Source organism: Haliotis cracherodii, unplaced genomic scaffold (assembly GCF_022045235.1).
Source record: "Haliotis cracherodii isolate W230 unplaced genomic scaffold, xgHalCrac1.p SCAF_4, whole genome shotgun sequence".
In the NCBI taxonomy this organism is placed as follows: Eukaryota; Metazoa; Mollusca; class Gastropoda; order Lepetellida; family Haliotidae; genus Haliotis; species Haliotis cracherodii.
In genome coordinates, this window is record NW_027266297.1 from 39958736 (window position 1) to 39971474 (window position 12739).

General features: G+C 44.9%; 1 protein-coding gene across 1 annotated transcript; it reads left to right on the plus strand.

Annotated features, from left to right (window-relative positions):
• Positions 1-6555: 6555 nt before the first annotated feature.
• LOC139479412 (uncharacterized) lies at positions 6556-12517 on the plus strand. Its single transcript, XM_071262264.1, has 4 exons — positions 6556-6675; positions 8822-9057; positions 9995-10131; positions 10596-12517. Exons 1-4 carry the CDS (start codon positions 6556-6558, stop codon positions 12515-12517), a joined length of 2415 nt encoding a protein of 804 aa, XP_071118365.1.
• The last annotated feature ends 222 nt before the right edge of the window (positions 12518-12739 follow it).

A 12739-nucleotide genomic window follows, 5' to 3' on the forward strand; every position in this document is an offset into this window, starting at 1 on the left:
ATGTAAATTCAGCGTGGTATCAGTGATGAGAGTATGAGTATCCTAGGACACTATCACAACTGCAGTAAAGCCAGAATCAGCACGGTGCTTCGCATGTAGAGGGGTATGGTGTCTGCCTCTTCTTCACTACATCTGAGGGCTTCAACGTTGTTGACTAACTCCACCGTTTGTCTCATTCAAACATCTCCCATGACAACAAAGAATTTTTTCTCAGCCTGTCTGCTTCTCAGGTCATCTTCACTCCAGTCTGTAACAGGACTTCAATCAGCTGATTCTTGTTCTCTTGGCTCAGGTGGAAGGTTTTCCACCGTTGGACCCTATGTCCAGATGCAAGGGTCCTGAATAGTATCCAACGCTGGGATCCTCTGTTGGTTCACTCTGCATTCGTGATTGATTCATCTCGATAAACATCAAACACCATGGCAATGCGCCTACAGGATGTTCCATCTGGCTAGGCTGATGAAAGAAACAAACTTCTACAAACGACATCCAATTTGAAACCCCCAGTATATTGTGGTTACACAAGAGTTTTCTGGTATAGATTCTACTCTTTCACGAGTCTTATCCAGAGCTGCCTTACTTATGGTTTCCTAGTGGTTGCTTCTGGATTACACAAAACCCATGAGTGAGTGAGTGAGTTGGGTTAAACGCCGCTTTAAACCGTATTCCAGTTATATCGCGGCGTGTCAGTTTAATGTGGGAGGAAAGCCCGAAGTGATGCAAGTCTTAGACGTCTACCATTTCGGTGAAACCCACGAGCACGGGTATGGTGCTGACAAACCTAGAAACATAATAGGGGCGAACCGAGATTCGAACCCACAATCATAGGTTTCTGGCGTGCCCAAGGGACGCAACTCTGCACAGCGAATCGCGGCGCCTTAGACGTCTGCACCCCCCCCCCCCCCCCCCCCCAAACAAACAAAAAAAACATGATATTGGACCAAGGTGATGAGACAGTACATCCTTCGTGTCCAGCTTTCTTGTTTGTCCAATCAGGATCATTTTAGCGAAGTTTCAGTATCACATCACGTCCTTTTGTCCCCTTTAATGTCACTCATAGTCTTTAATTCTTGTGTCTGTGATGGTTCAAGATGAGGGCGTCTGAAGGGTTAGTTACCTGACCAATGGCCTCCCCGCAGTAATCGAAGGAATGGGCTCCTGTCCTCTGTCTACTGATGTAGTAGCTTGTCATGTGGGAAAACATGTTAAACCAATCAGAATCCGTGTCTGATGACATTATCAAATGCATTTCAATGTAAATACAGAATAGTTTCTGTTTACGTGTTTTCATTAGATCTAAGTAAACATGTTATCTGTTGTTTAGTAACCATTTCTAAATCCAACTCGTGTTTCAAACTCTCAGTGCTATCTAAGAATAAAGTCAATCTGATATTAAGTATAGATGTGAAGAGTTTACTTGGACAACAGAGCGATGGGTATGTTGTATGCATATGTATAATGTTTGATGATTCCTTTGACCATTGTTCGTGGATGTATCCAGTATGCAATAGTTTGTTAAATAAAGTAACAGTTCTATAGTCAGTCAACCACCATTTATTGCACCCGGTGTTTTCACAATTATTTTCCATTAAAAACACTACCAAGCGACGGAAGTTGTTTTTTATTGAATAATAATTAGTGACCAAACTAAAAATGGAATATTTCACCTGTGTTCTTCATTCATATCATGTATTTTTTGTGACCCTTGACATGGCCTTGTAATGAGGACCTCCTCCGTGGTCTTGTGGTAGAGCGTCAGCCAGGAGAGCGGAAGTTCAATCCCCGGCCTCTATACCAACAGGACCCGTGAAGATCCGGGGTAGAATGGGTCTTCAACAACTCATGCTTGCCGCAAGAGGCGACTATGCTTGTCGTAAAAGGCAACTAACGGGATCGGTTGGTCAGGCTCGCTGACTTGGTTGATGCATGTCTTTGAACCCAATTGCGTGGATCGATGCACATGATATCAATCACTGGATTGACTGGTCCAGACTCGATTATTTACAGACCGCCGTCCTATAGCTGGAATCTCGCTGAGTGCGGCGTTAAACAACAAACAACAACAACAATCATACCAACAGACGTTAAAAGATGGTACTTGTTGTTCCTTGTCTGGCGCCGCTCGGATTTAAGGGGATAAAACAGAAACTGGTCGGCTCAGTATACTGTGTCATTGGGTATTCATGTTAATCTGCGGCATGGTATCTTAGTGAACACACACACACACACGCACGCACGCACGCACGCACGTCGCTATATAAGTGCAATGATCTTGGACGCGACGTTTAACCCCATTTCACGGCACCTCACCTTGAAGTGGGGGTAAGAACAGACGATTTCACATCTCACAACAATGACAGTATCTCACAGCATGACCGTAGGTCATCCTACACCGACATTATCGGTACAGGCGGCAAGTCTTCTGTGCAGAGATGTTGTCAAAGGATGCCCGTGTCATTTTTCGTCTTGCTTTTTTGTACGTGAATCAAATAATGAAACACCCTCGATATCCCTTCGTTGTTTCACAAAGTGAACATTGCATGCAACTGCCATGTCTCAAAAGACTTTATTCCGAATTACGTCCCCCTAACCTTTAGATGACGGACCAGAGGTGGTCATCCAAAACCCTGAGATGGCGGACCAAAGATGGTCATCCAAAACCCTGAGATGACCTACAAGCGAGACAGTTTTGACAAGTGGGTACTGAGAGATATCTCTACACATTTCGTTATTGATTTGAACACAACGATGTCGCATACATCAAACATTCCGACCACTGCACATCTTGCGTATTAAATGTCCTGACTTTCAGCTACTGGGAAGGTGTTTAATCAATAATTCTTTGAGACATTCCCTCATCATCTGCCATGTATTAAATCGTCCGTGTTCTTACCCCAGAACCGGATCATGTCAGCGGTCGCGAAATGACATGAAAACAACGAAGAACATAGTTTTAATCGGACATGGAATTTTACAAAACTGGTATTTTTAGTCAGGTCACTGATTATAATTCAAAAATGACCAATCGCTGCGTGATTGTGTGTTTAATGGACTATAGCAGTTTGTCAACAGTATGTTTGATATATGCATATACAATCAATGCCAAGCCTTGTTGTTTTTAAGCTGCTAGACAGCTTGTAATATTTCAGCAGAGGATATTCCAGCATTTAATATAGTATCACTGGTTTCAATATCAACACTAAAATCAAAATCTGTAAAATTATTTGAGTTATGAAAATTATGATCCTCACCATTGTTAATCTTCTAGAAGTGGTCGTATAAATCCCCCAAGGGAGGTAACTTGCCGGTACTTTGAGCTCCTTAAAGTATTTTCCAGAAAGATGTAATTTCTTCGAAAAAAGGTCTGTCGCATATTGTCTGCATACTAGTTCTATGTTTATTGTTTAATATCTTAACACAGCTTTTCTCTATACTTTACTTACATTGAGGAGACTATTATTAGATTACTATCATCCATGCATCTATGTTTATAACATGCTGCCCTGGCCGTCCATACTTCCCTCTCGCGATTTTACACTCTTTTTCATACCAAATTTGGAGTAGGTTATTTAGATTAAATAATACCCTTACGGGTTCAAAACAAATAACAGCTTTTATTAAAAACGACACTGCTTGACACATTGACAACCTCGTTTTCAACATTTACGTCATGTGAGATATTTCTTATATTGATTTTCTGACATAATATTTCAATGTGTGAAATATCTGTGTGATCTGCGTAGTTCTGGCCCATTTTCAATGATAACCTCTCTGTCATCCTGACAAATCATTAGTTCTTATTATGACTATTAAAAGGTGTACCAAGCTTCTACCACCATGTAGGATTCTACCACCAGGTACATATATGAAAACAAAGGCTCATTCATTTATCTTATTAAATAAAAGTTTGTTTGTTTGTTTGTTGTTTAACGTCACACTCAGCAATATTCCAGCTATATGACTGCTGTCTGTAAAAAAAAATCGAGTCTGGACCTAACAATCCAGTGATTGACACCATGAGCATCGATCCGCACAATTGGGATACGATGACATGCATCAAACCAAGTCAGTGAGTCTGACAACAAGATCCTGTTAGTCGCCTCTTACGACAAGCATAGTCGCCTTCTACACAGGCATGGGTTGCTGAAGACCTATTGTACCCCGGATCTTCACGGGTCTATTAAACAGAAGTTACATTTAAATACATTTATAGAAGCAAGCACTCATCCTGTAAAACTGGTGTCCTATAATGCCGTTTGCGTTGTACATGCTGTAATCTTGCACGACGCTATAAGTTTGTTTCCATTGCTGTTCACTTTACCCGTATCCAGGGAGTATCTCGTATTGGTATTCCTAGATTAGCTAGCAGAAAATGTTCACCATGTTCGCAGAATAAATTATCAGGTATAACATAGTAATCAAAATAACCATAGCCCTTCAAGAAAATGGGGTCTGTTCTATGCTTTCTGGTTCTAGCGTTAAGGTCTCCAATCGATATGGCACTGTTGGCATTTCATTTCCAATAATATCAAAAGTATCAGTGGAATAGTGGGTTATCCCTCGGGAAGGGGTGAGGTGGGGGGGAGGAGGGGGGCTGCCTTTAGTCCTTACAGTCAGAGTCTTAGCACATGTGTCACTTTCACACTTTCACAATACAAAGGAGTTCAATATCAGTAAGTTCCGATGAATACTATTTAATGGCTAGTGAGATCCCTTTCGGCTCTTGGATGTTCACAAAAGCAAAATCGAGTTCTGTTTCAGCCAAAGGGAAAATTGTGTCTAAATAAGTGAGGAATTCAGGACATATATGTCTCGATCTCATTCCACACACATTGAGGGAAAACACCTTCAGGTGCATTAAAGTCTCACCACTTGGGTGATTCTCTGTGGAAAGGACATTGTCATAATGTTGCTCAGTCACTGTCAGCACTGAGGAGCGCTATGTGGTGCGCTTGTGTATTTGTGGTTTTTATCACTTTCACCGAAACGACTCAGAAACGCCATTGCCTCTATCAAATCAATACGGTGTGCGATGTACTATAAAGTAAGGATAAGCTTAGATATAATGTGTTATTCCAACTCGGTCTAGAACCTGTAATAAGATAAGTCTCACATTTCACTGGTTCTAATTTCTTACTTGGGAGGTCCATGACTGAAATATGAACAAACCATATGCTGACATCAGCAACATTACATGGAGTGAGTGAATTAGGTTCTACGCGGCTTTTAGCAATATTCCAGCAATATCACGGCGGGGGACACCAAAATGGGTCTCAAACATTGTAAGCATGTCGGGAATCGAACCCGGGTCTTCGGCGTGACGAGCGAACGCTTTAACCACTACGCTAACCCACTGCCCCCATTGGCTGTGATGCAGCACAGCAGTAGGCTCGATTGGGCGCATCAAGATGGTCTGGAGCACTCTCCGCACCACACCTCAGAATCCCACTGGGTTCGCATTTCCAAATACATCAGCATAGCGCTGTCGGTGAGGCAATGCACACTCATGACACAACTCAGCGCACAACGGCAAACACGATCAAGCAAGCAGATCAGGATAGCGCAGATCACTGCAGGGAGGCTCTCTTGGGGTGCTCTCGATGAATTCTGTAAGGTTGGTTGGTTGGTTGGTTTGTTGTTTAACGCCGCACTCAGCAATATTCAAGCTATATGACTGCGGTCTGTAAATAATCGAGTCTGGACCAGACAATCCAGTGATTGATATCATGAGCATCGATCCACGAAATTGGGATCGATGACAGTGCATCAACCAAGTCAGTGAGCCTGACCACCCGATCCCGTAAGCATAGTCGCCTTTTAAGGCAAGCATGGGTTGCTGAAGACCTATTCTATCCCGGATCACTTATGTAAGGAATCAGCATTAAAGGAATCATTTAACTTGTAAAGGGCAGCCAGCACACGCTGCCATCAGCCCGAGCTCCCCACTGTGTTGATCGACCACAGCCATTCATGGAGTTGAGCTCGCAACCGACTGACTGTTATGTTTACAAACAAGTGTGACGCCGAATACTCTTTCCCTAACTACAACTGTTTTCTTTTTTTGTCAGTTTGAATTTCCATTTCATTTCAACTATATCATTTAATTGGTAAGAATGTAAGGGAAAAGTAAGTGCTTTTCCGTAAGTATGTAATCTCGAACCAATCTGATTAATAAACGTAACTACATCTGGAAATAGTAAACCGTTAACCAATTGACTAGAATGGCATTGCCAGACATACACAAGAATATAAAATAGTAATGTCGCTACATTTGGGTTAGACGGAAAATGTCTACATTCTTGTGATGGTTGCTTGAACACTGGTGGCAGCGTGATACGGAGAGGTTACGAAGGTGTCAAGCACTTGGAAGCAACTAGATCAGGGCCCACTTGCACAAAGCGATCTTAGCGCTAAAATGATCGTAACTCCCATACTTTAACATAGGCTTACAATAGTCGTAGCGCTAAGATTGCTTTGTGCAAGTGGGCCCTGGTCACTGACATAAAAAGACCTACAACACACCGCGAAAAAAGCCGGGGATCTGATTTGTAATAAATGAAACATGCACGAGAGTTTTTCTCCATTATATCGTCTGATGAATTAACGAAGAGATATTTTATCATTGTGGCGTATGTCAATGTCAAGGTCGTCTATGGAGAACGGAGCTCGACAAAGGTGAGGTGAGGTGGAAAGGGGTTTAAGGTGGCGTTCAAGATTAATGCACTTAAAAAGCGACGTGCATGCACGTGTGTGTCTGTGTGTGTGTGGCTGCTTGTACTAGCCCGGACTGATGCCGATTTATAGTGCTAGCCCACTGAGATACCATGCTGCAGATTAACATGAATACCCCTCTCAGACACAGAGCAGTCCTTGTTTTAGCCCCTTAATGCCGAGCGCCAGACAGGGTAACAACAAGTACCACCTTTATCGTCTTTTGGTATGACGGCCCCGAACCTTCCGCTCTCCGGGCGGACGCTCTACCACTAGACCACGGAGGCGGTCAGCTCGACAAATGTCCGATTGAGATGCGTAAATCTAGGTCATATCATCATGCCCTTGGGTGTATTTGTTGCGGAAAGAATGACGTGGCGGGGCTGATGCGTGCCTTCCATTTAGGCTGTTTTGACGCACGATGCTTGTGTACACGATCCCATAAACAAGACATTCGGATAGTTATACTCGGAATCGAAGATTGACGGTGTGTAGAGCTTCCGAAGACGCTAGCTCCGAAACTACGGCTTCGATATATTTTTTTCGTCTTTGTCTCATTACGTTCAACTGTGTTGGATTGAGCTGAACGTATATTGTTGTAGGAGTATTTAAGAATTGTTGAGTTCGTCCTTGAACAAATCTTTTTCTGTTGACGTGGCTCCCTCATATGATATAGGTAGTGACCATAATCCTTCCAGCAACTATTTCTGGAATTACACATGGTTCCGTGTAGATTACGGGTTGGAATTGGACTTTAGCAACCCATGCTGGAGGTGGCTGGTGGTAAAAAGCAATGCTTCTCGTAAGAGACGACTAACGGGATCGGTAGGTCAGGCTCGCTAACTTGGTTGATGCATGTCATCGTATCCCAATTGTCTAGATCGATGCTCATTATGTCAATCACGGGATCGTCTGGTCCAGACTCGATTATTTAAGGACTGGCGTCATATAGCTGGAATATTGCTGAGTGCAGTGTTAAAAGAACAAAGTAAACAAACAAACATTACACGTGGTTTGACAGTTAAAGCAGCTTGTGAGATAGATGTATTTGGAGTGCGTTCGTCCGCGAGACAACCGGTCAATTTGTAAATTGGTGTAATTAGAAAAGACTATGACCGCTACTTGTATACTAACGTGCTCTCACAAAGCATGTCACACATCTTCCCAACTTTAAATATTCCATGAACCGTCATGTGATGCATACGTAAAATATCAGTTTTGACTCGTCTTCCCGTTTCAACGCAAACACGAAACCATACTCGGTGATTGTGCAGTTGTGCTTATTTGAATTGTACATAATTGATTGTCATGTTTGTTCCGCAAATATATTCAACGAACGTCAAGTTACATGTATAAAATACAAAACAGCATTTACTAAAAACTACTACAGATTCTTAGATTTTTCACTTTTGTGTAAGGACTTTACTTCTGAGCATGATTCAAAACAATAAGTGACATAAAAATATTTGTCCGTAATAACTGTCTAATGAGGCTAAAAAAACTGTAACTAATTGGCTTTCAACCAGTGGCTATCACAAGGAACTCGTGGAGATTTGCGATAAGAATATCGCTATCTACCACCACCACAGCAGCAGCAGCAAGTAACCAACCGCTATCTACCATCACCACGCGACAGCAAGTACCCAACCGCTATCCACCACCACCACGGCAACAGTAAGTAACAAACCGTGATCTACCACCACCACGGCAACAGTAAGTAGCCAACAGCTATCTACCACCACCACAGCAGCAGTAGCAAGTTACCAACAGCTATCTACCGCCACCGCAGCAGCAGCAGAAAGTAACCAACAGCTATCTACCACCACAACCGCAACAGTAAGTAACCAACTGCTATCTATCACCACCACGGCAACAGTAAGTAACCAACCGCTATCTACCACCACCACGGCAACAGTAAGTAACCAACCGCTATCTACCACCACCACGGCAACAGTAAGTAACCAACCGCTATCTACCACCACCACGGCAACAGTAAGTAACCAACCGCTATCTACCACCACCACAGCAGCAGTAGCAAGTTACCTACAGCTATCTACCACCACCGAGGTAGCAGCAAGTACCAAACCGTTATGTACCATCCTCGCGGCAGCAGCGAGTAACAAACAGCTATCTACCACAGCAGCATCAGCAAGTAACCAACAGCTTCATACCACAGCAGCAGCAAGTAACCAACAGCTATCTACCACCATCACCGCAGCAGCAGCAGCAAGTAACCAACCGCTATGTACCACCACCACAGCAGCAGCAAGTAACCAACAGCTATCTATCACCACCACCGCAGCAGCAGCAAGTAACCAACCGCTATCTACCACCACCACAGCAACAGTAAGTAACCAACCGCTATCTACCACCACCACAGCAGCGCCAGCAAGTTACCAACAGTTATCTACCACCACCGAGGTAGCAGCAAGTAACCAACCGCTATGTACCACCACCACAGCAGCAGCAAGTAACCAACAGCTATCTATCACCACCACCGCAGCAGCAGCAAGTAACCAACCGCTATCTACCACCACCACGGCAACAGTAAGTACCAAACCGCTATCTACCACCACCACGGCAACAGTAAGTAACCAACAGCTATCTACCACCACCACGCCAACAGTAAGTAACAAACTGCTATCTACCACCACCACGGCAACAGTAAGTAACCAACCGCTATCTATCACCACCACGGCAACAGTAAGTAACCAACCGCTATCTACCACCATCACGGCAACAGTAAGTAACCAACCGCTATCTATCACCATCACGGCAACAGTAAGTAACCAACCGCTATCTACCACCACCACCGCAACAGTAAGTAACCAACCGCTATCTATCACCATCACGGCAACAGTGAGTAACCAACAGCTAACTATCACCACCACGCCAACAGTAAGTAACCAACCGCTATCTATCACCACCACGGCAACGGTAAGTAACAAACCGCTATCTACCACCACCACGGCAACAGTAAGTAACCAACAGCTATCTATCACCATCACGGCAACAGTGAGTAACCAACAGCTAACTATCACCACCACGCCAACAGTAAGTAACCAACCGCTATCTATCACCACCACGGCAACGGTAAGTAACAAACCGCTATCTACCACCACCACGGCAACAGTAAGTAACAAACCGCTACCTACCACCACCACAGCAGCAGCAAGTAACCAACAGCTATATACCACCACCACAGCAGCAGCTAGTAACCAACCGTCATCTACCACCATCGCAGCAGCAGCAAGTAACCATTAGCTAACTACCACCACCACAGCAAAAAAAACCAACAGATATCTACCACCACCGCAGAAGCAGTAGCAAGTAACCAACCGCTATCTACCACCACCGCAGCAGCAGCAGCAGCAAGTAACCAACAGCCATCTACCACCACCACAGCAGCAGCAGCAGAAAGTAACCAACATCTGTCTACCACCACAACCGCAACAGTAAGTAACCAACTGCTATCTATCACCACTACCACAGCAAAAATAACCAACAGCTATCTACAACCACCGCAGCAGCAGTCGCAAGTAACCAACAGCTATCTACCACTACCACAGCAGCCGCAGCAGCAGCAAGTAACCAACAGCTATCTACCGCCACCACCACAGCAGCAGCAAGTAACCAACAGTTATCAAAAGGTTCCAGCGTGACCTGAGTGAATAAAAAGTGTGACGTACGGATTTAGTATCTCACCATCTGCGTCTTCAGCCCCGAAGGTTAAATTAACCAACAGCTATTTACCACCACCACGGCAACAGTAAGTAACCAACCGCTATCTACCACCACCACAGCAGCGCCAGCAAGTTACCAACAGTTATCTACCACCACCGAGGTAGAAGCAAGTACAAAACCGTTATGTACCATCCTCGCAGCAGCAGCGAGTAACAAACAGCTATCTACCACAGCAGCATCAGCAAGTAACCAACAGCTTCATACCACAGCAGCAGCAAGTAACCAACAGCTATCTACCACCATCACCGCAGCAGCAGCAGCAAGTAACCAACCGCTATGTACCACCACCACAGCAGCAGCAAGTAACCAACAGCTATCTATCACCACCACCGCAGCAGCAGCAAGTAACCAACCGCTATCTACCACCACCACAGCAACAGTAAGTAACCAACCGCTATCTACCACCACCGCAGAAGCAGTAGCAAGTAACCAACCGCTATCTACCACCACCAAGGCAACAGTAAGTAACCAACCGCTATCTACCACCACCACAGCAGCGCCAGCAAGTTACCAACAGTTATCTACCACCACCGAGGTAGCAGCAAGTACAAAACCGTTATGTACCATCCTCGCAGCAGCAGCGAGTAACAAACAGCTATCTACCACAGCAGCATCAGCAAGTAACCAACAGCTTCATACCACAGCAGCAGCAAGTAACCAACAGCTATCTACCACCATCACCGCAGCAGCAGCAGCAAGTAACCAACCGCTATATACCACCACCACAGCAGCAGCAAGTAACCAACAGCTATCTATCACCACCACCGCAGCAGCAGCAAGTAACCAACCGCTATCTACCGCCACCACAGCAACAGTAAGTAACCAACCGCTATCTACCACCACAGCAGAAGCAGTAGCAAGTAACCAACCGCTATCTACCACCACCAAGGCAACAGTAAGTAACCAACCGCTATCTACCACCACCACAGCAGCGCCAGCAAGTTACCAACAGTTATCTACCACCACCGAGGTAGCAGCAAGTACAAAACCGTTATGTACCATCCTCGCAGCAGCAGCGAGTAACAAACAGCTATCTACCACAGCAGCATCAGCAAGTAACCAACAGCTTCATACCACAGCAGCAGCAAGTAACCAACAGCTATCTACCACCATCACCGCAGCAGCAGCAGCAAGTAACCAACCGCTATGTACCACCACCACAGCAGCAGCAAGTAACCAACAGCTATCTATCACCACCACCGCAGCAGCAGCAAGTAACCAACCGCTATCTACCACCACCACAGCAACAGTAAGTAACCAACCGCTATCTACCACCACCGCAGAAGCAGTAGCAAGTAACCAACCGCTATCTACCACCACCAAGGCAACAGTAAGTAACCAACCGCTATCTACCACCACCACAGCAGCGCCAGCAAGTTACCAACAGTTATCTACCACCACCGAGGTAGCAGCAAGTACAAAACCGTTATGTACCATCCTCGCAGCAGCAGCGAGTAACAAACAGCTATCTACCACAGCAGCATCAGCAAGTAACCAACAGCTTCATACCACAGCAGCAGCAAGTAACCAACAGCTATCTACCACCATCACCGCAGCAGCAGCAGCAAGTAACCAACCGCTATGTACCACCACCACAGCAGCAGCAAGTAAACAACAACTATCTATCACCACCACCGCAGCAGCAGCAAGTAGCCAACCGCTATCTACCACCACCACAGCAACAGTAAGTAACCAACCGCTATCTACCACCACCGCAGAAGCAGTAGCAAGTAACCAACCGCTATCTACCACCACCGCAGCAGCAGCAGCAGCAAGTAACCAACCGCCATCTACCACCACCACAGCAGCAGCAGCAGAAAGTAACCAACAGCTATCTACCACCACAACCGCAACAGTAAGTAACCAACTGCTATCTATCCCCACTACCACAGCAAAAATAACCAACAGCTATCTACCACCACCGCAGCAGCAGTCGCAAGTAACCAACAGCTATCTACCACTACCACAGCAGCCGCAGCAGCAGCAAGTAACCAACAGCTATCTACCGCCACCACCACAGCAGCAGCAAGTAACCAACAGTTATCAAAAGGTTCCAGCGTGACCTGAGTGAATAAAAAGTGTGACGTACGGATTTAGTATCTCACCATCTGCGTCCTCAGCCCCGAAGGTTAAATTATCCTTATTACATATTTTACTAGATTTGTAGAAATAATTTTATAACAGGACGTCCTTTTTCTATAATTACTTACCATTGACTCATTCATCATTAAAAAAACATTAGGTACCGATACCTAATTTGTCATCATTTAATACGTAGACAATT